We start from the raw sequence: 25,308 nt of genomic DNA, 5'->3' as shown, positions 1-25,308 counted from the left end.
ACAACCAACACCCGTCTGCTCAGTAAGGTTTCCTCTAGGATTAATTTAATCCATTACTTTTTGTAATCGGGCCCTGCCTTGCAGCCCCCCTACTGTTGTTCCATACCTCAAGCCCTGACAGCTGATAGAAGCACATAGAAAAAAGAAGGAAAAAAAAAAAAAAAAAGTGATAAGCCCAGATCAGGATAGTGCTGGCAGAAATCTGTGTTGACTAAACACAGCTCAGGGTGTTTATTCTCATAACACTGACAGCAAAGCATATCAGCTAGTCGGTACTATGCCTTGCAGTTATGACTTTACAAGCTCATTTGCAGGCACTCATCTGACCTGCTTGCTTCACTCCCCCTTCTCTGGCACCACAGAGAACCTTGCACTGCATCTTCAGATGGAGACTGCACAGCCTAAAATACCAGCAAAACACTGCAGCCTTACTGCTCCTAGCACAAGGTCAACTTACAAGCATGACCATGCAAAGGAGCAGGGGAAACTCACTCTAACATAGCTGCAAGGGAAATAAATAACAGGCTTTTAGCAAGGTAAATTGTTACAATACCATTGCCAACCCCAGCAAAAGAAGAAAATGAAGCAATGAGCAGCATCAAGGTTAGGAAGGCTGTATTCAGACATTAAATGCACCCAGCAATACGCTCACCTGGGCGAAGCTTAAAAATGCCATAGATAACAAACAGCAGGCAGCAAATCAGTCCTTCAGGTAGCAGGAGAAACTTTCAAGAAGCAGTCATTAATTTGGCTACAGTGACAAATTCCTCCATGCTGAAAGCGACAGCCCACTTCCCTGCTTCAGATTCATTGCTGAGGAGGCCATGAAAAGCAGTGTGATAATTTAACCTGTCTTCTTGCATAAGACTTCAGCTACCAGCAGTCTTTTATAATGCCTTCAGCTGGTGGTGAAGGGGTGGTTTTGGTGGGACAAGATCTTTTGTGGCTTTGAGCTGGTAGCTCTGCCCAACCCCACGCTTGGCACAAGATGGCTCCTTGGGCTCCATGTGGGGCCTGTGCTCGGCGTGGTGGTGGCTTCTCGCCCACCACAGGGCCCATCAGGCCTCCAAACTGGGCACCTACAACACGGCACACCCCAGCCACAGGGAGGTGAAGCCAAGGAGGCATTGCACTGAAAGGCACATTGGCAGGGCAAGCCTGTACCACATCGTGCTCTCCCTCAAGGCATGGCCTATGTTCCCCGCACAATGCATGTGACACAAATAGCTGAGCGGGTTCCCACTGACCAGGTGCCCGTCCTTGGTATATGGTGCCACACAGCACTGAGATTTCCTCACCAGCGAGACCGGGATCTACCGAATAGCTGTATTTTATGCCACATTATCAGTGTCCCTCAGGCCTTTTCTCCCTTAACCACTTGAATTTTTCACTGGTGATACTGCCACTTCACAGAGGCTCAGAGCTCTCCTGCCTCTCAATAAAATTTCCTCTCTCCTGCACAGATCCCATCTCCCTTACTCTCTCAGTACTCCAACTAAGTAGCATAGCTAAGGTAAATTCAGGGCAGCTGTCATCTGCCTGTATCTAGTTTTGATGCAGGCTGCTCTTATTTCAGGCTTGAGGAAGAAGAGCTTGCGGGCACAAAAAAAAATTTTTTTTTTTTTCTTCAGCTTATCGCTTCGTCTAATAAAACATGCTACCTCACTTGACAAACCTAATTTATACTCTTAGTTCGTCCCAGCTAAAACAATCATATTTACTAAGCTATCATAAATGACAGAGCACTCCGTGGTTTTGCTTTGCTTTTGATATTAAAAACACAAGCAAATACACCATCTTCAGGCATTTCCCTTCTTTGACGATGACTCTGTCTGCCAATTGGTGTCTGTCACATCGCAGTGAAACTGGGTGTCCCATCCCTAATTGTGCAATGTCACTGAATGGAAAGTGATGCCATAAAAGTTGTGGCACGGCACTGCTAATGAAGGCATTCAGCCTCTTGCAGCTGCAAAGCTCCACTTGCTCTGGGCTATATGCAGGCAGCCAGTACCACCAAAATTCATGACTGAAGAATAAATACATATATATAAAAGGCTAGGATATATAAAATGCTAGGAGAGACTGGATGTCAGAAAAAAAAAAAATACTTGAAGAGAAGCATAAATAAAATCTGATTTCCCATGGACTGGTGTCTCACTGTTCACTGCAAGCTCCAATTTAATTTTTTTTTTCTCCCGGATGAGCCATTTATTGGGGATTGTCTCCCATTTCTAATTTCTAATAAGATTCAAGTCCACACTGTACCTTTTTCATTGGTTTGGCATATACACAATCTCTCTCTCTCTTCCCTTTACTCTTCTATCTACACATCATCAAAACAGAAATTTAATTATCTTTTAGATGGCTATCACGATGTTAAATTTCGTTTGAAAGGTCAGTGGAAAGGGACACACAGACACAGAGCATGAGTGTACATATCTCACTGCCATAGGAAACCGGGCTTAAAATTGAAGATTTATGAGGAAAATGAGCTGCACTTTGGCTCACAGCAACACATTCATCGGAAACATCAGAGATTTCTGAATATAAAAAATTAGCTGTACCTATTGGTCCTCACCTTGGGCATTATAAATCCTCAGAGCTCCTCAGAAGTCATTGGGTTTACATTCATTATTACCAGTAGCCCATTAACTTGGTGTTTATAATTCATGTGTCCATTAAGGAGGTAAGGGAGTATCTCTAGACATATCTATAGACATCTATAAGCACAGGCACGCGTGTGCACAAGCACCTGTACTCTCGGTTATCGCAGAGCACTCACAGGGAAATGTCACAACAGACCCTGTCCCAAAGGATGGAGATTTGCACCCAAGTCAAGGGCAAACTCATAGAGGCAAAGCTCTCCTGGGAAAGAAGGGGAGCATGACCATTCACAAGATACTATTTTCCTCTCTTTCACAGGCTCATAAAAGCACCTTTCTGATGGACCACTTGAAAGTCACCTCTACACATCTGAAACTTGGCTGAGGATCTCATTCTTCCTTTATTACTGCGCTACTCTATTAAAGCTCTCAGTGGAACCGATGAGTGAATGTCCCAGCCAATTTTACTTTTTGTATTAAAAAAGAAAATCACACAGTAGTCTATTGAAAATCATTTTAAAGAATTTTAATCATAGCAAATGTGTCTGAACAGTTCTCATAAAATCAGCACTTCCACATATACAAAGGACAAGACTCCAGAGATTGGTCTACAAAAATACTACGTATTAAAACGGGGGGAGAAGGGGCAGTGGAAGAGGGTGGTTACAGCGACATTTAAGATATCTTCTAGGACAGACAAAGCAAGCAAGGAATGCTTCCACAGACATTCAGATTTATTGACAGCGCTTTAACTTCACCTTTATAAAGCCAATATTTGGCAAGGTTTTGACACGGCAGCCCGGCAGCTCATATATCTGTAGGGGCTGGGTAGCCCTTTGCAAGAAAAGGGGGAATTCTTCTAATGCTATGCTATGTGTGTTCTTGCCTCTGAAACGCATCAAGGACTTCAGTTCACAGCCACCAAACAGTGCCAGCCCGCTCACTTAGCTGGAATATAATTAACAAGGGGTGGGGAGGGAGCCTTCAGAGGGCAAAGGAACATGTAAAACAGAGCGTAAAACAAGGAGCAGAGATGGTGGCAGGGCTGTGGGAGAGCCAGGTAAGACCCGCATGCCTGAGGCTAGAGTCAACCTTCCCAGTTTCTGGTGCAACTGTTAAGGGGTGGTAGGGAAGAGGACATCGGCGCCACCAGGCAGAGGGGAGCACGTCTGCCTTCTGTTCTGAAAACAAGAGCCAGCCCTTCGTTCAGCTCTTGCTTTAACTAATGGACCAAGTGCACGAGTACATGCACACGTCTTCCCGTCGGCACTGAGCTGGAGCTCTCGCTTCCAAGCTGCACTGAAGACGCTTCAGCTGACGTAACGACCGTGCAGCACTTCTCCTTTGCTGTTTTATTTTAACACCTGGCAGAGTTTATTTGCATTCACCCAAAGAAAAAATAATAATAATAAAAGGCCCCCCCTCCTTCCTACCTCCCTTAGTAATGCAGAAACCTTTGCTAATAGGGCTAGCACAAAGGCCCTGTGGGACAGGGTTTATAGGCTGCTGTAGATCACAGCTCACTCACAATGCCTTTGGAGTGATTTGGGCTTCTGCAGCTAAAGTCACCTGAATGGATATCAGCCACAGGGAGCCTGAAATACCCTCTAGGAAGCTGACAGGCAGCTCCCCTGGGGAGCACGTGCCTGCCCTACCCTCCCCACACCAGCCCACCAGTGCCAAACCATTGGGCCCAGCGCCTGGCTGCAGGGGCTGCCGCTGCTCCCTCCGCCTTTTCCAGCAGCCGTGGAACCCATCTGCTTACTCCCAGGACTTACAGATATTTTTATTCTCAAAGGTCTTCTGCTTAGCAAGCTTCAGGCTCCAAAACGGGAAGCCTGCTGGGATTCACTGGGAGCACAGCCGAAATTCAGGGGCGCCTCTGCTTTCTCCCAACAGTGTTTAAATAGATCCAGAGCAGATGGTATAAACGTGGCCTGAATTAAGAACAGCTTTACTCTTCTTTTTGTTTTTCCTAGGGCCTGTTTTTGCTTTTTGTTTTTCCAAAACAGTTATAAGCAAAGTGAGTCTGGGGAGGGGAAGTGGAAGGACGAGAAACACTTTTTAGAGCCCACCACAAGAGCACCTGACCAGAGTGCTAAACCTCAGCGCAGCAGCAGATGCAGCAGCCTGCAACAAGCAGCCCACCTTGAGACTACCTTCCGTACCTGAAGCTGAATAAAAGAAGGACAAGTTTTCCATTTCACGGGATGCGGGGTGGCCAGGAGAGCTCTGCATTTGTTACAACTCAGAAAGCTGAAGGAACCTTACAGAAAGGGTCTCACGTTCCCTTCAAACTTAATAATCCCATCTGGAGCAAAGCAACCGTGAGACCCCGGAGCCTAACCAGAGATGATGTGCTCGGCTGTTTCAGCAGGGAGAACATTCCCTGCGTGTCCTTACAGAGCTGTTGTTCCAACAGAGGTCTGCGGAAGGTCACGGTCATGTTCCAGCCGGTTCAATACCAGCCCCGGGGCACCCTCTCCCCTTGGGCCATGCAAGCAAACTCGGCTGGGGCTACAGGCTGTGCAAAAGTGATTTTAACCAAATTCCCATCTTCTTTAGCAAAAGTCAGGTCGCTGACCCCATCGAGGACTTAACAGTTTCTTAAGGAGAGGGATGATTTGCCCTCAGAATTGGTAAATGTCTCCTCGTGAAAGGCTGCTTTTTGTAGACGTATGAAGTGAGGACTGCCACTGCGTATAGGACGTGTGACGATGATCCTCGAAGGCTGAGCCCACTAACTGCTCTAAATGAGGCGTGAGACCCGAGTTTGATCTCGGAGAACTGACAATCAGAGCTAATTCCACACGTAGTGCTCTCTGTGCAAACCCCAGAAAGTCCAGGCTTTGCACATTTCAGTGAGCATTTTGAATTTAATAGGCAGCACGTGACATTTCATTAAGATTTTGGTGCTATTGCAGTTTTCAGCTGTTAGGAGGTTTATGAGGTATTACAAAACAGAAGCACATACATACAATTTGAAACTCAGCAGACCTAATCCAAGCCATGAATATGGATTTTCTTCTTTCTTCTCTCCCTCCCCCACCAAACAAAGCGGAATCACGAAATTAATGTCACTAATGCACTAGAAGTGCAACAAAAAGGAGCTGCTAAGCATTTATCTTATTTTTAAAATCAGGTTGTGTGAATAGTTTCTCGTCTCCAATCTGTTTTGCCTCTTATTCTGCTATTGCTTTTTGTTGTTGTTTTCTTTTCTTTTCTTAAAAAAAAATAGTAGGGCTTTAGTATTTTGAAAGCTATAATAATAAAAAATATTTATTTAGAGAAGGCTGGTGATAATGACAGCAGATGAAAGGGCTATTACACATAAGACTGTGTAAAGCCCTGGAAATGTTCCTATTTGTGTGGAAACTTGTTATCATTTTCATCACCGAAAAGGCCACAGAAATTTGCAGTCACTCAGACTGAGATGGGTTTCTTCTTGCAAATCTGCTGGGAAACAGGCTGGCGAAACAATAGGCAGGAGAAAAGGAAACGGGAGATGGCAGTCTCACAAGGAAACAGTATAAAGTGCTTTTTAGGCTCCGTGTTACGAAGGACAAAAGAAAGAACCCAAACCCAAAGATGTCAGGTATCAGCAATAACAAACACAGGCGCTATCTAGGGTATTAAAAAATATCCTCATTTATCCACTACTCCTCAACAGCATTTCCCTCGATCCCTGGGGTTTGTCAGAGTTGCTGCATGCTTGTTCTGCCTGGATGGCTGCCGAAAGACATTCAGTGTTGCAATGCTTTGTTTATCACAAAAACTACACTCCTTGCTGGTAACATTTTACAACTGTTATCATGCTGTTCAATCCAGCTACAACTGTCCAAATCTTGTCTTCTCTAAACCAGATGAGGTCAGAAAGGAAAAGAACCAGCACTCTATGTAGCCATTGCGGTTAGCCAGTTTAGCAAATATAATCATTAAGCGGGGATTCAGCTGTATCAACCTGTAGGTTTATAGCAAATCCCTCAGCATTTCAACACCGAAGCAGAAGAGGCGATTAGAATTCAATTTATTTCTCCCGAGTTTTTTAAATCATCATCACTCTGGGTTTTGGTGTGGGTTTGGACTGTCTGCTTTTTCTTTTTCTTTTTTCTCCTCCCAACATGAGTTAAGAATTCTCAGCTATGTGCGATCAGCAATTAAAAAAAGCAGTTATAGAAATACAGGTTTCTACACTCGAATGCTTGAAAACAGCTGCCTTGGGGGATTGAAGAGCCTCTACTAGGCAGCATGCTTTCAAATACCAAAGTAAAATCTTCCCCCAAAGCACAGCTTATTACTTCACATGTTCTTTAAGAATGATGCAGATTAACCAACTATCAAGAAAAAGCACCTAGGTGTAAAGCCCACCTCTCGTCTAGAAAACATTTAGTGGATGAGTAAATCCATCCTCCTTAGATTTAATGTTTTAGTGCTTTCTCAGTTAACATATTTTCCTGAATCACGTCCCAAATATTTCAATACGTTTCTTAAGCAAATCTTTGAGAAACATCTGTGACCGTTATTCCGAATAATTTAAGCACAAAATTATTCATTTGCAGTTCAGTCAGCAAATTGGCCATGCCCAGAAACTGAGCTCCCTTTTATTCAGCCACATGCACCTATGAGATGACAGGCTGCATTGAAAGCACTGCTAAGATACATCGCCCTTCTTAAATTCTTCAAAGCAAGGTCACATACTTTACTTTACAGTGCCAAGCCATCTTGCAGGGGAAGGGACTTTTTTTTTTTTTTTTTTTTTCCAGCTGTTGATGCACATTCAGATGTCTCTTAAGCAAACAAACCCCAGATCTAGGCAGTTACGCAGGGACCTATGGGGCAGTGCTTCCAAAATCGATCGGCACGGTGACAGCACACACACTGCCTTTTGTAGTTCTCAAGACAGGCAAATAAATAACCTCAAGCATGAAGCTACTCACATTTCTCAGTTCTTCTATTTACTACATCTTGAAAACTAAAGCAGAAAGCCACAGACCTCTGCTCTGATCTTCCTGTTTTATGTCTTGTAAATTGGATATTAGCAGTACAAAATAGCCACTTCTTCTGTTTTCAGCTTCTCAGATCTAACAGATTCAATAAATCCTATCCTTAGTTGTTTGGCATTACCAACTTTTGTTCATGAACTTCACTATTTGTCCTGGGAGACAACCATTAAAAAAAAGAAAAAAAGTGTTTATTTTAAACAACAGGACAGATCTGCACATGCTGAGGACTCAGTACTTTGCCTTTTCTTTTTTTTTTTTTTTTAATCCCAACTTCTTTCGGTTGAACTCCTGTTTAGCCTCTATCTGAGTCCTGATGCTTCAGCACCCTACAATATTTCTGTCCACCCATCAAGTTAGGTGGCAAACTACGCTAATGAAATACACAGCCTCCATCAGCCTCCATCTCAGAGGCAGCGAAGAAAACAGCAAAATCTGGAGCTTCACAGCCAAGATATCCTTGAGATACCATTTGACAGAAATGATACATGCAGTCCACTACAAAATGCGCCCAGTAGATGGTTTTGCACATACGGATCTGAAATTCTAGGCTACTGCCGGATTGCTTGCTCATTTCCAGGTGTCCTTCTTCTTCTGCGCCTTTTCTACACTCCTTAAAGCCTGTTCAGGCCAAGTCTGCATGTCACATTCAAGCTTTCAGGAGTGTGTTATACTGCAGCTTCTGACGACCCTGAGCTTACACAGGCCCCCAATATGCTAAAAACCCTGACATCTATGTCTCTTGGTTCTCTTTTGGGTGGACACCCCAGCCTGGAGGCACAGAGCAATGATGTGGGCCCTCACCTGAGCCCCAAACCAGATGTCCCCTCTGGAGCAGTTGGTCCCATGCTACAGCACTCGGTGTGTTTGCAGAAGGCAGCTCGGAGGGAGCGGCAACTCATCCCATGTGAAAACCAGGTAGCAATGCTTACACTTCATGCTACTGTGCTATCTCAGCACCATAAAGTACATGACCTTCCTGATATACAACAGCCCGAGGCCCTTTTACTAATCCTCTTGGCCTCTCTGCTCCATGAGAGCACGTTGCATCCCTGCTGTCCTCCCCTGAAAATGGTAACAGTTCTCTGTGCACACACATACAGGGGCTCAGTGCATGCCCACAAGCCCCCATCTCATCGCCATGCTCAGGTGCGTGATACAACTGGGGACACAGACTTGTGTAAAGCTGAAGGGGACTGTGGGAGGGAAAATGGAAATATTTTCTTCTGTCTGTGTATTTTACCTATGTCTCAGAATTGCTTCAGATGTACAAGAACATGCTTTGCATAAAAAAATGTAGGAATTATTTAGAACTAAAACTAAAAGTTTACTGAAGCATAAGGAGACGCTTGAAAAAATGCATTTATTAAGCATTAAATTTTGCTGAACTTAGAAGGTTGTTTTTTGTTTTGTTTTGTTTTTTCATTAGGGATGCTCGAGGCAACTCGAGAAACGTCTGTAAAATCGTTCTACTTGAAGATGGAGCAAGCAGCTTTGTTTGTTGACACGAGCAGGCAAGAGGCAAAGTGACAAAGAGAAAGGACAGAACAGCCCCAGCTGTCAGGCCCACGGACAGTGCACAGCACCAGAAAGGTCACTAACATGCTGTAAACCCACTGCAGTGTTTCCAGACAGCCTGGCCCTGCTGAAGTTCTTGCATGAAAACTTTTGCCTTCAGGGCCAGCAGATCCTTCAACAGCCTCCTGGACGATGCTGGAACTGATTTGCTCCCATGCAGCTCCTCCCTCACTCCCTCACCCTCATCCACCCACAGAAAAAGTCTGGGAAAAGAGACATTTCAAGCCTTGCTTTACGTGCAATTAGGATAAGGAAATGTTTCAACCCCAAAATTTACGTGAGATGTATTCACTGCGCCTGTGAGGCAACATCCTCCACTGCTTGGCACTCCTGTGAGAAGAGGCAGGGAGCAGAGAGGCTTGGACCAGTTTAGGCAGTAGATGGGTGCCAGGAGCTTTCGATGCCTGGACACTGGCAGTAGAGCCCAAATCATGTATGAATTGTTTGGTTTCATTCTAGCCCTGTTTTGAATGTAACAAAGCCAGAACAAATCAGCCCTCTCCGTTCCAGAAAAGCCTTTGCCATATTACAGAGGTTGGCTGCCCAGGGCTCCAGCGGCACGAACAGGACTGGGAAGGGGGAGCCAGCCTGCCAGTCTGTACAACACATGCTTAAAATAAAAGCCAACAATCCCTCGCTTCCATAAGCAAAAAGTTTACTTAAAACTTGTAAATCATCTGATTAAAACACACACACACAAAAAATCTGCTGTGCGGCTCAGCAGTCTTCAGCAATAATTTCATACTCCAAGGTAATGAAATGTGAAAATGCTTTCACCACATGCCACAGCCCACACACTTAACACTTTGCCTTAAAACACTACGAATCAAATTTCCGCCAACCCCTTGTAAAATACGGAGCAATTCTGCCAAATTCCCATCCATGCTCTTCACTTGATGGCAAAGTAACAGAGGTAGCGTAACTCACTTGGTATCATTCTTTTCCTGCTAATGTTTTATTCAGACTGAGCTTCATTAATAAAGATGAAAGTTTGGACTCATGGTTGCTCCATGTATACAAAACATCCAGGCTCCTTTACATCTTGCTTAAGCGTGAAGAATCACCGAACACAATTTCCCACAACCAAAAAATCCCACGTAACAAAACTGCGTATCCGGATTTTTTAAAATTCACTGAACCAAATTTCACAGAGTGACCCCTGAAGTCTGTTTGCCAGGAAAGCACAAGCCCAAAATGGAAGTTGGGACCTCCCAGGGTAACAAAGAAGCTGGACCCCAGTACACACATCCTTCGCGTTAAACAAGCAAATAAATAGATAGCATTCACACGGAACAATTCGTTCTAAAAATGCAGGTGCATTTGTACTTCCCACAACCACTTTTTAAGCCTGGGCTGCTCAAACAGCACTGGAGTCACAGAAGTCTTTTTATTTTTTTATTTTATTTTTTTTTTGGTGGAACTGAGCAGTGACTGACTTCTTACTGGACACCAGGGAACAAAAATTAGCCCAGAACCTGGGCTTTAGACAGGCCCAAATGTCTCCACAGAGAAAACCTACAAAGAAATGTGTGTTAAAAAATAAAAACGAAAAATAGATGTGTATACAGCAGTATCACTTTTCAATGCCAGGTACTGGACCACGGAATGGGATAGGCTGCACTGCATTTTTGAAGTAGTGTGACTGTCGACAGACTTGAGAAACATTTTAACACTGTACATTACAACAAACTATTCAGTTCACTTGTATACAAGTCAGCAAATACGCCAGGCGATCCAACATGACATGGCAGTTGCAAATTTGTAATGATAGTCACAGTCTAAAGCCAGAACAAAAAAACATCTCCAGAACTTCTTGAAGAAAAGGAATTAACGTACACACCGCACACGCACGCCGACAGAAATCTTGAGGTTTTACTTATTGCTCTTACACAAGGCTGTGAGCAGGCAAACGTCTGGATCAGAAATTAGGTCAAACATGCATTTCAGCAGGCACAAAAAGTACAGGAAATTCGTATGAACGAAACAAGGTGACTGCATCACGTAACACAGGATGGTGTTCTGCGAATACAACACTTGCGCCACTAATACCGGATAAACCCCACACCTGCCTGTTGCATAACGTGTTACGCCGTGTGGTGTTTTAACCTAATTTCTGATTGTTCCCACCTAGGGATGAAGAGGGGCAGTTTTCAAGGCAGCCGTTCTCCATGAGGCCGGGGAAACCTCGGCCCCAAGAGCTGCAGTTGGGCAGGCACGGCCTGCACGGGGCCGGCCTCCACATGGTCACCTCCCAGGCCTGCTCTCTGCCTGCCTCGTGTTTTTGTGCAGCCAGCGACAACTCAAACAAATGCAGTTTGGCACAAAATGCTTCCATGCCACTCTGGGAGGATCTCCCAGCGATGCTCTATACTCCTGGTATAAGCATCAGTTGCTACAGGGAATAAGGCAGTAGAGGGTCACGTCCTGTGTCTGGTCGCTTCCTTCAGAGTCTATAAAGGCAAGATTTTTTGGTGAACCGGCTTTCCTTCACGTACCAAGCAGCACAGCGTGGATGTCAGCAGAAATCTGGCTACCTACTGGTGACAGGACCATTTACAAGACACATTTTGGAGTTCCCGTTGCTCCCTACTGCAACCAAATAAGATGCGCTGCTGAGAGGTGTCAACGTATTACAATACTGTAAGTCAGGCGCTTGGACCTACATGAAAAAGGCATTGAATGTGTTCTCTGAGGATTATGTTGTGTTTTTTTTTCTGTGCTATGAATACATGTGACAGTAGATAAAATTCAGCACAATCGTTCCTCTCCATACACGACCCTACACACACCGTAACAATTAAGCACCATATGTTTATGCTGTTCTGCAGTGAAAGAGAAATTGAGGAAGAAAAGGGTGGGTTGTGAACCAGGAGGGGAAGAAATCCAGCGCTAAGTCAGAGGTATGCTGACAGAAGTTGGAGTTGAAAATGGTTATTGTGAACCAGACACTGGATTTGGTGACAACATCAGAAAGCCAACACCATCTACACGGCCAACTTGGGCACTGTATAGCGAATGTTATGTTCTCCGGTGTTATAGTACAGCATTGAGCAATTTCTAATTAATTACTAGAAAGAGCACTAGGTGGAGGACAAGAGTTCACTCGACAGGGAGGTTATGCTTAGGCAATTGCTCACACTTTGTACTTGCAAAAAGAACCAGTGCAAATCAATAGCTTTTCCTGCCTTATTAAAGGTCTTTCCGCCACGTGCCCCTTGATCTGATCCTTAAATCTCAAACAAATTTCAGCTTTCAGACTTGCCAAATACCCAAATTCACAGAGTTGTACTCAACTTACAAACAGGATTACAAAAGCTAGTGGGACTGCTTTATGGAGCAAGGTGCTGCTGAAGTGCAGGTTCAGGAATTTGGCTCTTCCCGAGCAGAGACCTGCAAATGACTGGAGTTTTAGGACATTCATAGGTGGAGAGGGATATTACCTGTGCTTTTTCTTTTTGTTTTGTTTCCTCCCAAGTCTGTCCTAATGAACACCAACATTTATATGAAATGTGGGGAAAGGTCCATCATGCTCACCCAGACATTTCGACACCAGGACAGCCACAGTGATTTAGGAGGTGCAGTGCAACCCAGGAGAGGGTTGGGTTATCCTGTATTCTTCTCCCAGCTCTGTCACTGGCTCTTATTAGATAATTGCCCAAAAGGGTCCTCAGTCTGTTGGGATGCTGAGGCTTCCTTAGAGCAACCCCTCTTTTACAGCACCCATGGGTGCACAAGCTCTATCTCCTAGGAGAGAGGGAGGCAAAATAGGTCTAAATTCTTCTGAAAAAATTAAGAGAACCCAACCTCTAGAAAAAGAAAAGGAAGGACAATTTGCTACCACGCCCTTGCAGGAAGGAGTCCTAGGACTTCTCCTGACCCATTTCCTACTAATGGCTATGAAGGCCAGGTCTGCAGGAAGCCCTGTTGCCAGATCAGAGGTAAAACAGCATGTCCAGCATTCACCGCTCAAAGCCATCCTTCACGTGAAGCCGGTTAGGCAGAAATGTTTCGGCTGCATTGTCAGGCATTCCTCCTAGCCCACTTTGCTGCCCTGCTGGGAAGCTCCTTCACACAGGAGATTCTTGAAGCACCACTTCTCTACAGCCACAAACAAAGGGGGAAAGCGAAGAGAAACAGAGAGGCAAAAAACACACACCACAGAACCAAACAATTGCTTGTAAAATGTTTCCTTTTAAAAACTATTATACAACCTCCTAACTTAGTTTAATTAATGTGCAGTTTAAAACATATAAAATGCCTTGCCAGCTAAATGATTTCGCAGTTTTACAAGTCTCCCCCTTCCCTCCCTCAATTAAAAAACAACACGTGTGGGTTGGTATCGAACACCTCTCGCTGAGTCACACGCCAGGTCTCCTTTAATTCTACATGGAGCAGTTTTGATTTGGATCTACTGTGGTTAGAGAAGAGCTCTTACCGCATACTTTACAGTATTAACCAGCTACGCAGATGTCTTTAATCTCATAACACGATAAAAATCACCGTAAATTACAGTCCCTTTGATAAATGATTATGGTGATGCATGCAGTCCTCCTCAGTGCTGTTGCCATCAGGCAGGGGACGTGGTTTTCTCCGCAGGCCGCCAAGGGCTGGGGCCAGGCCGGCGCACCGCCGTCTCGGAGCAAAGCGTCCTGCAGCCGTCGGCCAAAGTTGCGGTGAATTGTCTTGCTCGATCCCACCACCACCACCACCACTACCACCACCACCCTATCCCCTGGGCGGGCACCCCCGGGGCGTCCCCCGCAACGCCTCAGCCGCATGAGATCACCGTGAAGCGCTTGGAAATGCACGACATGTTGTGGAGGACGATGCCCAGGAGAAAGACCAAGACGCAGGCCACCAGGATGACAGTGCACACCCCCGACCAGGTGGAGCTCTTCACCACGCCTCTGCGGTCAGGCTCCTCCGTGCCCACCTCGGCAGGGAGGCCGCCCTGCAGCGGCTGCTGCTCCGCCGGGATCGTCACCACCGCCAGGGACTTCTGCTGGCTGCCGGGCAGGAGGCGGCAGCCGATGTCTCCCGGCAGCAGGGCCCTCTCCTTGGAGAGAGGAAGGGGCAGCATGTAGCACCCGTTGCTCGGGAGTTTGATGAAGACGGGGGTGTGCTCGGAGGCGTGGGGGATGGCGATGACGGCGATCACCTCGGGGTCATCGGGCAGCTGCGACACGGAGTAGCCCGGCGGCAGCTTGGTGATGCCGCGGCACCAGGGACACCGCAGGTCCTTCTGGCTGGTCCTCATCTGCTGCAGGCACACCGAGCAGCACGTGTGCTTGCAGTCCAGCAGCTTGGGCCGCCGGCGCGGGCTGTAGTAGTTGAAGCAGATCTGGCACTCCAGCAGGGAGTCCTGGGACAGCGTCTCCATGGTGGCCGGCCTGCCAGGGAGGTCTGGCCACGGCGCCCCGCGGCCGCCTTCCACCACTTCTCCTCAGGAAGGCTGGGAAGAGTGCAGGGAGTCCTCTGTTCCTGATCTTTCAGCACCTGAGGGAAACAGAGGAACATGAATCAGTGGGTTAATTACAGGAGGCAGAGGAAATGAGAGAGCCCGGCTAAGGGTGAGTAAAAACGAGAACTGACTTTGTAAGATAGCAGGAGAAACCAGTTTGCGATCCCAAACAAGCAAGTGTGAGTTTGTCAGCTTTACCAAGCCCCCTCCTGTCTAACTTTCCAGTCAGCCATCAGCAGATCGCCCTTTCTTCGCAGTCATAAAATCGCTACCAACCCTCCAGACTTCCACTTATACCGACAAAAGGTCCCACACTATTTCTGTACTTCCAGAGCTTTGCAGCCCTTCCTGCACCCTCTCATTTAATCCTTTAAACCCCTGAGGATTTTTAGCTATTTGGCTCAACCAGGAAGTCTGTGAGCAAGGTGGAGGAAAAAAAATGTTTAAAGGGATGCATTTCCATGAGCTCCCGAAGTTACGACTGTAAGATACATGCCTGAGTGAGCAACAGGAGCAACATGCTTTGTATTTACAACAAAACACCCACATCTGTGCACAACAGAAAGAAATGGCAAATTAGCCATTTGCCCAGTTACCTGAACAGCCCTGAACACGTCCATCAGAAACAAACCTCATCCCTGAGGAGGACATCGCTCAAGGTGAGAGGCTGTGCTTGGACCCAGGGCTGCAGTGTGCCATGGAGAACCAGCTGTTAATGCACAGCATTGAAGGCGAACTGTTCCTGACCTCGTGCTGCACTAGTCATTAAAAAGGGCTTCCTTGCATTTCCCCACTTATTTCTTATCAGTATGCAAAAAAGAGGCAGCTGTATTTACTTCTACAGCAAGTTGTTTAGCCCTGTTTGATTTCAGTCACTCCAACGCGTGATAAATATGAAGGGGCGACATTTTTACAACTTCTTGCTTTTTGCCTTCCTTGCTGTATTTGAAGAAGTATCTGTTCAAATTTGCATCCAGATAATAAAAGAAAGCAAGCCCAAAATATTTGCATGGTGACCTTTGATCATTTCTTATTGCAATGTTATACCTAAAACAGTTAACACCAGAGAACCAGAGCTGTTGGAGGACTTTCTCCTTTCCATAGTGTTATTTCTTGCTCTTCCCTCTAGGTCACAGCAACTAGGTTGCAACATGCTGATCAATAGGTGACATCAGCTGAACAGAAATATTACAGTTCAAGACGAAAAAACTGGCATAAATGTGGGGTTTGCAATACAAGACAGGCCTCTGGACCACACTGCCCCATATCCTACCAATATCTGAACTGGGAAAAACAAAATACATGTCATCCCTTCAGACGCTAACGATTTGTCACTGCTGGCAGCACCGGCCCTGCTGCCGATTTTGTAACAGCAGCAGATTTTGGCTCGCAAGACGCTTCAGCAAACACGCAGTGACAATCCTGACTCAGGAGGGAGCGGGGGCTGAGGTTATGAAAGCGGGAGCTTGCGAACACGTGAAAAAAGGCATGTTCCAGCCATGGGAACATCACTTCTGGGATGCTTTGCCCAAGACCAGTGCTGGGGGAGGCCCTGACCAGTGTAAAACCCGCACAGTGGCTGGGGCAAGGTGCCAGGCAGCAGCAGCACATTGCACAAGGCATTAGGAGAGACTCTGCGTGCAGCCGGGGCCTAGCACCACCACAGAGGGGGCTTTGCATTCATACGGCCACACCAAAGGAGAGCAGCAGAAAGTGAGGAAAGGTTTTATTTTCTTCATCCTCTTTTGCATTACCATCTCCACATTCTTATGGTACAGGCAGGCTCAAGGAAGACTGGCAGAAAGGGGCATCAAAAGACTGGCATGCTACTGAGACAGAACACCATCCACAAAGCTAGGCCCTGCTGAAAAAACATTAAGAGGCAAAGGCCAGATTAGAAATGAGTTACAGAAACTCAGGAAGGGATCACTCAAGTCATCACCATCCCAGCTTTCAGTGATCAACCACACGTGATCCAGCAGTTTTAAATTTTGTACAAAAGTGTCCATACAAAGTCTTCATAGTCATCCCTGTGACAAATGAGCTCAGGCAGTAAAAGAGGCAATTCTGATCTCCTAGAGGGAGGAGATGCAAATCTGTTAAAAAAACAGGTATAATACTGCAGTATTTCTATGATAAGCAGCCCTACTGCCTGGAAATTCAGAAGGTAAAGCTTTAATTTAGAAGCAGAGTGGACGTAGTTCTTCTGTAGGTGTAAATCACTATCTCTGTACAGATCTGCACTCCCGATCTCAGAGTCAAGGAACTGAGTGTCTAAGTTCTCTGACCTGATTTAGCTGTCACCTATAACCTCTTCCCAGTTAAATTGCTAAAGTCAAACAAGTTCCCATTGATTTTAAAGTGACTGGGGATCAAGCTCATTTTTCTGACCTCATAACCCCAGGAGCTACATATTAATACGCTACCAAGCCTTCATCCCCATCCCAGTGACATCCTTACAGTAGGACAGTGCTAAAAAAAGAGGTGAGATATTCAGAACTAAAGAATGAAACAGAAGTCACCTCCAAGCAAAGAAAATCAAGGAAAAAGAAAAAAATCCATTCTAGCAAGAAGACCTTAGCTGCTTTGAACTCTAAGAAATGGTGGGAAGCATTCCTCCAATAGGTCAAACTTACAAATCATTAGTGCAATCGAAGAAAAAGGAAAGGAAAAAAAAAAAAAGAGTGGAGCCAAATTAAGAGGTTATGATGGGACTTGGGCCCTGCATGACATAAATTGTTCAGCATGTACAGGTATGTTTGCAGAAGCTGCAAAGATAGTGACAGCCCCTTTTTACCTGGTGTTGAATAAAGGAAAGAGTTGCTTCCACTGTGTCTTAAAGTTAGATCATTTTCCTTGAAAAACAGTAATAATGAAAAAAAAACACTATAAACATTATTTTGATTACAAGGTTGCATTGTACATATACTTATACCAAATTATGACTTTTCTTACTTTCCCCATAAGTCTCAAACAATAACCTGAGATATATTTTGGCAGATCAATGTTAACATCCCCTAAGTGGAGAGGCTAGTATGATTCCTTCAGAATATGTCTAAGGACAAGTTAAAGAGTAGCCACATCTGTCTAACTCCTTGGCCCTTGCTTACACTGATGAGCTTGCCTTGTCCAAAGGTTTGCTATCTAGTTTGATGGGTGCAATGCAACTTGACTCCAAAACATACTGAAAGCCCCACAACACTCCTGCACTATGCCACAGCTTGGCTTGGGGAGACAGAAGCCACCATCTACAGTCAGAATTAAACTTCACAGTGTCCACTTGTTTCATTTCGTTACATATGGTGAGGAAGGAAAAAGCTGTGGGGGGAAAAAAAAAAAGCTCTGAGTACTTTTCTATCACCTCATTTTAATAACGAGGTGAGGAGTTAATGCTGCAGCGGACCTTCTGGTGGACAGAGGACTGACCTGTCTCATTGACTTGCTGATCCCATTGAATTGTTGACCAACACCCCCCACACTAACTGAGGGCACTGATCTACCCCAGGTAAACACCTTGCCCAAAGTTGACTCAAACTGTACTCTTCTTCACGCTTCCAGCACAAAGACCAAGAGGCAGCCGGGCTGCGGATGGAGGCACTGCTGACTTCAGTGTCAGACAAAAACCTCGTTTTGTCACTGCGCTTGTCACCCAGTGACAGACATGGGGGGCTGTTGACAGGAAAATAGGAAAAAAAAAAAAAAAGAAAAAAAAAAGACTGTCAAGGATCTCTGTAGGTCCAGTAAGAGAGAGCATACATGTGTGTGGATATGGGCCTGCATGTGGGAGGGAGGGCTGGGGAACGTGACGGTGAAACCACACACACCGAGGCAACTGCAGCTGCGATTAATAACTCTGCCTAGCCTGAACCTGACAGCAACTGACAGCTTTTCAGGGCTGAGATCTACCCAGTAATATGAATAAATCTAATAGGGTATGAAAATCCACGAGCTCCAAAACGCAAGTGTCAGACAGGTGCGGCAGCAGAGAAAACGAGAAGAGGCAGAGCTGCAAAGAAGCATGAGGAAACCTCTCTGGCTCTCCGTTTCATGCTTGCCGTGGCTCTGCCCCACATCCACAGGGCTGCTGATGACGAGATTCACACATGGGAGAGGAGACAGAGGGAGGAACCTGCAAAGCTGAGGAGATCCACCAAAGGAGATCAAGGTACAGCCGGGTGGCTCAGAGCATGACACAAGGCCCTCCTTGCAGATCCGGGGTGCTCTCTGAAGAGTTCGTAAGATTTGAGAAAATACCACGTAACTCAAGAACAACAAAGACAGTAAGCTCTGGAGAATAAATCATCTTTCAGCTGCTCGGCAGTCACGCCATCTGTTCTGTCCATACCCTGTCAGAGGCTGTGGCAGGCCCCACGCTCTCTTTCTTCAGGTGAGCAGGAGGCCCGCCATGCCAAGGCACTGGTTTCCTGCTCCCCAGGAAGGTGAAGGGGGAAAGGGTGTTTGTTACAACTCATGGCTTCCCGACACGATGCAGGGAAGAAGAAAGAAAAGGGGTCAGATTAAAATGGGATCTGATGTAGAGAAAACTCTGCACAAACGCTAACTGTAAAGTGGTAAGAAAAGGCAGTTATTCTTGGAACCCAGTGCACAGGCAGACATTAAACGTCCACGATGAGAGGTGAACAAGGCCAAGAACAAACCAAAGACAAATAAATCATTGCCTATTAAGATGGTATTTCTTCTTCATAAGTGACTAAGCAGTGGAAGCCACAGCCTTGAAGGGGCACTGCCTCCACTGGAGAACCAAGAACTATCTCCACACATACATCCTAACCTATTAGGGCCCAATAATATATCAACGTGAAAGCCACAAAAATATATTGTAATGGTGCCTGTGGAATTTAATACAATTCACAGAAGATTAAATATCACATCCCATCTTTAAAGACTGGCTCCAGGGCGTGCTGACCGCTGGAAGCCTCAAAAGCTCTGCCCAGACCTATGCGCGTATTTAGGCGTGCTGTACCTGCTGCACGGCAAGGTTAATAACAGGCTTTTAGCAAGGCAGTGCACTGACGATACCTCACCTTTCTCAAGGAAGGTTCATTACGCAAACTCCCCGAACACATTAAGCATTCTCTGGCAGTGTTACCGAGTATGTATGATTTACGACGAAGGAAGATCCATTCATTTCGGGTGCCCTTAGGCTGGAAAGGAGATGGGGGGAGTGGCGCAGAGTGGGCACCGATCTCTGTAGGGGAACTAATTGCAAGAATCATCTGCCCACAGATATGGAGGGAAATGTCTGCTGCAGTCACTTCCAACTGATAGTGGATAGGAAGGAACATATACAATATTTGTGTGCACTTCTGCTACAAAATTCACCATCCATTAATGTTTTCAACAAATTTGTTTGTACTAAATGTACCGGGGCTGTTGCAGCCATGCAGGACGTACTACCTGATTTCCCCTGAATATCCTTCACAAAATGATCCTATTTATTTTTAGGCTGTTCTTTAGCACTAATTACCATAGTAACTGAGAACAGTACAAAGATTAATTAATTTATTCAGCACAACACCCTTGTTAAGAGAGAAGTGTTATCATTATTATATCCTTTCATCATCTAAGAAAAGAAGTACTGAGAGATGAAGCAGTTGGTCCAAGGTCATGCAAGTACCACCCAGATTGCCTCAAAGCTCCTGGAAAACTTCATGGCAGCTCCACTTCTCACCTCTTGAGCCACTGGATAGGGGTGAAAGATTCTTTTTTTCCCCAAACAGAGAATCAGTAAGGCTCAGAAAACCACCCATTTCTCCCAGTCTCTCCAAGGTGGCTGTACCTCTGTGGTCTCTCCAAGGTTTTCAGTGGCTTTCACTGAACATACCAGCTTTTCCACAGAACATGAAAACCATGAAAGCCTGTGATCCAGAAGTTTTAAAGCATCTCCACAGACACAGCTCACCCATCATGACAACTGCAACTGAGAGACTGTCTGCATTTTGAGGGACATGAAACTAACAATAAAACAAAGTGAGTCCATTCTTCTCTCCAGAATTTCTTATTTTCTGGGCACCTTCCCCTGAGACACACAGCCTACAGCCACTATTCTTTCCATTTGGTTATCCACAATTGTACAGAAATATTTCAGAGCAAAAAAGCATTTTAATTTGGCCAAATCCTTAGCCAGTGCAAGCTGACATTGCTCCTTCAGCTTTAGCCCAGCCCTTGCCAAGAAATCCAGCCCTTGGCAAGAGGAGAACCAAGCGTGCATACTCTCGGATGTGTAAAGCCACAGAAAATAAAGCCGTATGAAACTGAAATATGAGCCTACAACATCCTACAAACCTGTGCCAGGGTTTCCGTGCTGATGGGGAATCTGCTGTGGGTGATCTCAACAGCACAGATCAATCAGGACAGCAGCTGGCCTGCCTCCTGCCTCTCTGGCAGCCACGCAGTCAGAAGTGGATCATGAGAAGGGAGCCTGGGTGCAAGGTATTAACCCACCACCTTTACCTCAGAAGTCGTCACCAGCCAGCCATAGCAGCAGAAGACGGAGAAACAAAGGTCCCCCACAGGAATGTAAGTAGCTACATGCAGAAGTTTATGTTTTTGGAAAAGAATGGATCCAGTGAAAGCACCAGCCTTTGGTGTTTATAGAAAACAGAGAGACACTCACTTGCTGCACATTGTTCCATCTCACCTCACCGGCTCTGCTGCTCCCTCCTTTTATTTGCAAACTTTGACACGTCCACACTCCCCAGCTCCAAAGACCTTATTTTGGTCAAATGTGATCAGGATAAACTGCACTTTGTTCCAGCAGCAAACACTACTAATCACCTGTAATGTGCCTGGTCAGCAAACGACGGGTACAGATTCGTACTGCTGAGTCAAAACAGAACAACCATGCTCACCAGCAAGTTTCAAGTGAGGTGCTTTCTTGTGGGAAATGCTACTTGAAATAAAAAGATTCCAGAGAAACAAGCCCGTTTCAGGCACATTTCTTCTGTCCATCCAGCCCATCAACAGCCCTCCATGTTGTTGGATGTGGAGTCCAGGCTGTGGAACCTCACCTGGTCCTCACCAGCCCAGGGCTTCCAGGTTTGTGGCTTTTTGACAAGGTGACTTGTCAAGCTGCCCTAGAGCTGCAGGTCCCTAAAACTCACAGGCTCCTGGGCTTCCCCCAGCCTGGGGGAGTGCAGGAGACCCCATGTGCAACCCCTGCCCATGGGGTTGGAAACAGGTGATCTTTAAGGTCCCTTCCAACTCCAACCACTCTGTGATTCTCTGACAGGATGAGAGACTGTGGTCATTAGGTATCCCAAATCTGCAAACTCCCCCGCACAGGATACTAAAAGGTTCCCTCTCAATTTGGAAATAAACAAAATCTCCAGGGTTCAAAACATCCCAAGGGACAGTGCTCATTTTTATAGCCTTTCTCACTGCAAATCTCACAGGGCCATTAGCACTTCTTCAGGTCTGTTGGCTGCTCTTAATTATGCCTGACACACTCGTAAACCCCAGGGTGAGAGGAATTAACAGCCAGGTTTCTCCACTACCAAGTGACAAAACCATTTGCCATTCAAGCTGGCACCAAGAGGAATGGGGGTGAAGGGCCATATGAAGTACAGTCTACCCCTCACCCCCTTAATACAAGCAACACCAGTAGTAACTGATGGCCAGGACATAAGGAGCAGATGGTTGGCAAAGACAGATTTAGAAGTAGCCTCCCTAACTTAAAGCGAGGTCACAAATTCAGCCACTAAGGCCAAAATCCTGCAACTTCATAGCTTTGCCCAAGCTATGGTCATTAAGCTCACTCTCAGTAAAAGCTTTTATTTGCAAAGCAGCATCTTCTTTCTAAGAGATTTTCTTTTATGGCTACATGACCAGATTCTGTGGTATTCAAAACGCTGAGAGACCATGAAGCACCTGATCAGTTAAAGTGACAAATTTTGCTCTCCCATTGCAGCTTTACGCTTCATCTGCCATTGATTGAATTCGCCCGATACCTGAAGAGAAACTTAATTAAAATATTCTTCCCTCCCTCCCCCAAGTATTTGCTATTTGACTTACAAAATGCCACCATCCCCCAAAACACAGTATTAAACAAATCTCAAATGCAGATGCCTCTCACCGATATAGGTCAGTGGGTGCTTGACTGGGAATCAGCTTGAAGTAGCACATTAAGACACCCAACTATTACTACAGGAGCAAACACTGCAGCTCTCTGAGGTCACCGAGCAGTTTTTGATAAAACCAGGTCAAAATCTACCTGCACACTGGCCCGAAGAGAGAGAGGAATCGATACTCACATTTCATAATGCAAAAACTGCAAACTCCACTTCACGCTTACCTCAGGAAACAGAAGTCCTTCCAAGGAGAGGCTGAACTGTTGCAGCTCCGCTCTGTGTTCCTGTCTCACACACGGGACGCGGTGCCCACAAAGCACGGCTTCCTGAGGAAGCGATGCTGAGACCCACACCACCCAGCAGCCACCTTCACGCTGCTGCTCCCAAGGGCTGGGCTGGATTTTGGTTTTGTTTGGGTGTGGGGAGGGGATGTTTCTTTTTGTTTGGTTTAGCATGTAAAATAAAAAAGCCAGAGACCTAGGGGAATCAAAATAATACATCTTTTTACAGTGAAATGGATGGGATTGAGAAATTGGAAAACATTTTATTAGAAGCCTCATAATAATAAGGAAGGAAAATCTCTTCTTTCATAGACCATAAAGAAGTAGAGTAAGGTTTGATGGAGATTACACTGAGGGGGGAGCTTTTTAATCTTTTTACCTTTCTCCAGAAATTTACTATATGGGCAGCGCAGGGGAGTAAAGTCTCCTGTTTATCACAAGAAAAGGTGTAACAGATGTCATAACACAGAAGAATGACTTCCAAGAGCTTATCTTCACAAGAGTGGCCGATAGCCAGCCAGCATGGCTCCTCAAGGTCAGCCGCTAACTATGTCATTTCCTAACGCAGACAAATTGCGATCTTCGTGCATTTGCAGCCTCTGATAAGCTCTCCAGCTACTCCAGGTCACGGCACTGGTCATTCTGGTTTGCAGGCTACACCGAAGGGAACTGGAGCCAGTCCAGAAGCTCCTTTCTTATTGGAAGCTAATCATTCACCCCGTAACACTCCTGGCAGCCAGTAATATTAATACCACACTTGCTTCCTGAGTTTTGGGAGCGGTCCAACTCTCGCTGCAAATATGGATCGCAAGCAGAGGTAAACCAAGCCTGAGCAGCATACATATTGATGGCTTCCTGAGCCATCAGGTATCCTGATTTATATCACCAGGCAAATCATCCCCCAAAGATTTAGCATGTTATACAGAATAACTAACTTGTCCCAATGCTTTTCCAAAGCACATGTTCCTACGCATGACTACAATGCTCCACAAGGCCCGGTGCAGCCAAGTAATGAAGCGCCCAGCCTGACATCAGCCGCTGGAGTTAATGGGATGATACATGCTCCTGAGGTCAGTTGCACATTTACATATTTAACACACTATCATCCATCAACACCGCTAATACAGAGAATCAGTGGCAGCGGCCGCAGGCAGGTCAGTAAATCTCTACGAGCAGATGCTTTCACCCACCTTGTGTCACCCTGAAAATGGGTGACCCAGGCAAACACGACACAACCTTCCCAAAACAGCCACAACTAACCAGACTGGTGGTGTGTAAGACTTGAAGCCCTGGTACAAGCGGGGCAAAGCTGAGTCTAGCAGTGAGGCAACAGGCCAGGAAATGCTCACAGCCCTCTCCTTCATGCCCGCAGACATGGGCAGGCCCATGGGAGCAAGAAGAAGACTCCCAGGGGTGGTTTTCTAGGATGAAGCCAAACAAGGTGAGGGGGTTTGTGTTGAGTCTCACTTTCCCTCACAGGAACCAGCACCGTTTGCAAGACAAGAGACACCTCACAGCTAAGCGATACGGTGATCCTGAGGGCCATGGCCACAGCTCAGGCAGCAACTGGGCCTGCACTGCCATGTCTCACAACCCTCTCTGGTGGGCTGAGATAAACTACAGCTCCTCAGAGACGGAGCACAAAGATGCAGAGCTGCCAGGCTCTCTGCTCTGACAGCCACGTCATGGTGGGGACCAGCAATCGGCCTCTCAAATGCTCTGGCATGGGAAGATAAACTATTCTTGCAAATGTTACTTGAAACCCACAGATGCTCTCCCTCACAGAGACAGTGGGTATTCAACTCCAGAGCCACTCACCTGCTGTAGCTGCAAGGAGTTTATCAGACCTGCCAAGCTCTGTCAGGTTGTATTTCATCCCCTTCAAAGCTCAGGCCAGACATCACCCATCATACTTCTGCCAGTCAAAGCCTGGCTGCTTTGGAAACATCCTGGTGTGGAAAACCCTCCGCTTGGCAGCACCGATCCAACAGCATACAGCACTTACTGCATGAGGGAGTGCAGATGCTGGGAAAGGACAGTGTTATGCCACATTAGAGGAAAAAAAAAAAAAAAAAACATCAAAATGAAGCAAACTGCTTAATTTTGGGCCTAGCCCTGCACTCCTTGCAATGTAACAGCAGAACAGACTTCGAGAAGATAACAAGTATAATATTGCTAATGCTCAAGATTTCATCATAACCCTGATAGTATATGGCTGTGGTAAATCCCCCAGGCTCACATGGTTATCTACAAGCAGTTCAGTATTCAGTAAAAAGAAGGTTTCTGGCCCCCTTT

The 25,308-nt window shown here is 45.9% G+C and overlaps 1 protein-coding gene across 10 annotated transcripts in view; it reads right to left on the bottom strand.

The window, feature by feature from the left end:
* Positions 1-9,819: 9,819 nt before the first annotated feature.
* Positions 9,820-25,308, bottom strand: part of RNF152 (ring finger protein 152) — a 40,639-nt gene continuing 25,150 nt past the window's right edge. For 5 of the 10 annotated variants that reach the window (XM_038174736.2, XM_038174740.2, XM_027451666.3 and 2 more), the window contains one exon: positions 9,820-14,677. In XM_038174736.2, the coding sequence (XP_038030664.2) occupies positions 13,950-14,561 (612 nt within the window). In that variant the 5' untranslated portion in view covers positions 14,562-14,677 and the 3' untranslated portion in view covers positions 9,820-13,949. The other 5 variants (XM_038174739.2, XM_038174737.2, XM_038174738.2 and 2 more) reach the window with 5 other exon arrangements.

This window comes from Anas platyrhynchos, chromosome 2 (assembly GCF_047663525.1).
Source record: "Anas platyrhynchos isolate ZD024472 breed Pekin duck chromosome 2, IASCAAS_PekinDuck_T2T, whole genome shotgun sequence".
In the NCBI taxonomy this organism is placed as follows: domain Eukaryota; kingdom Metazoa; phylum Chordata; class Aves; order Anseriformes; family Anatidae; genus Anas; species Anas platyrhynchos.
The sequence above is the reverse complement of the archived record's forward strand: the minus strand, read 5'-3'. Positions and strand labels throughout refer to the sequence as shown.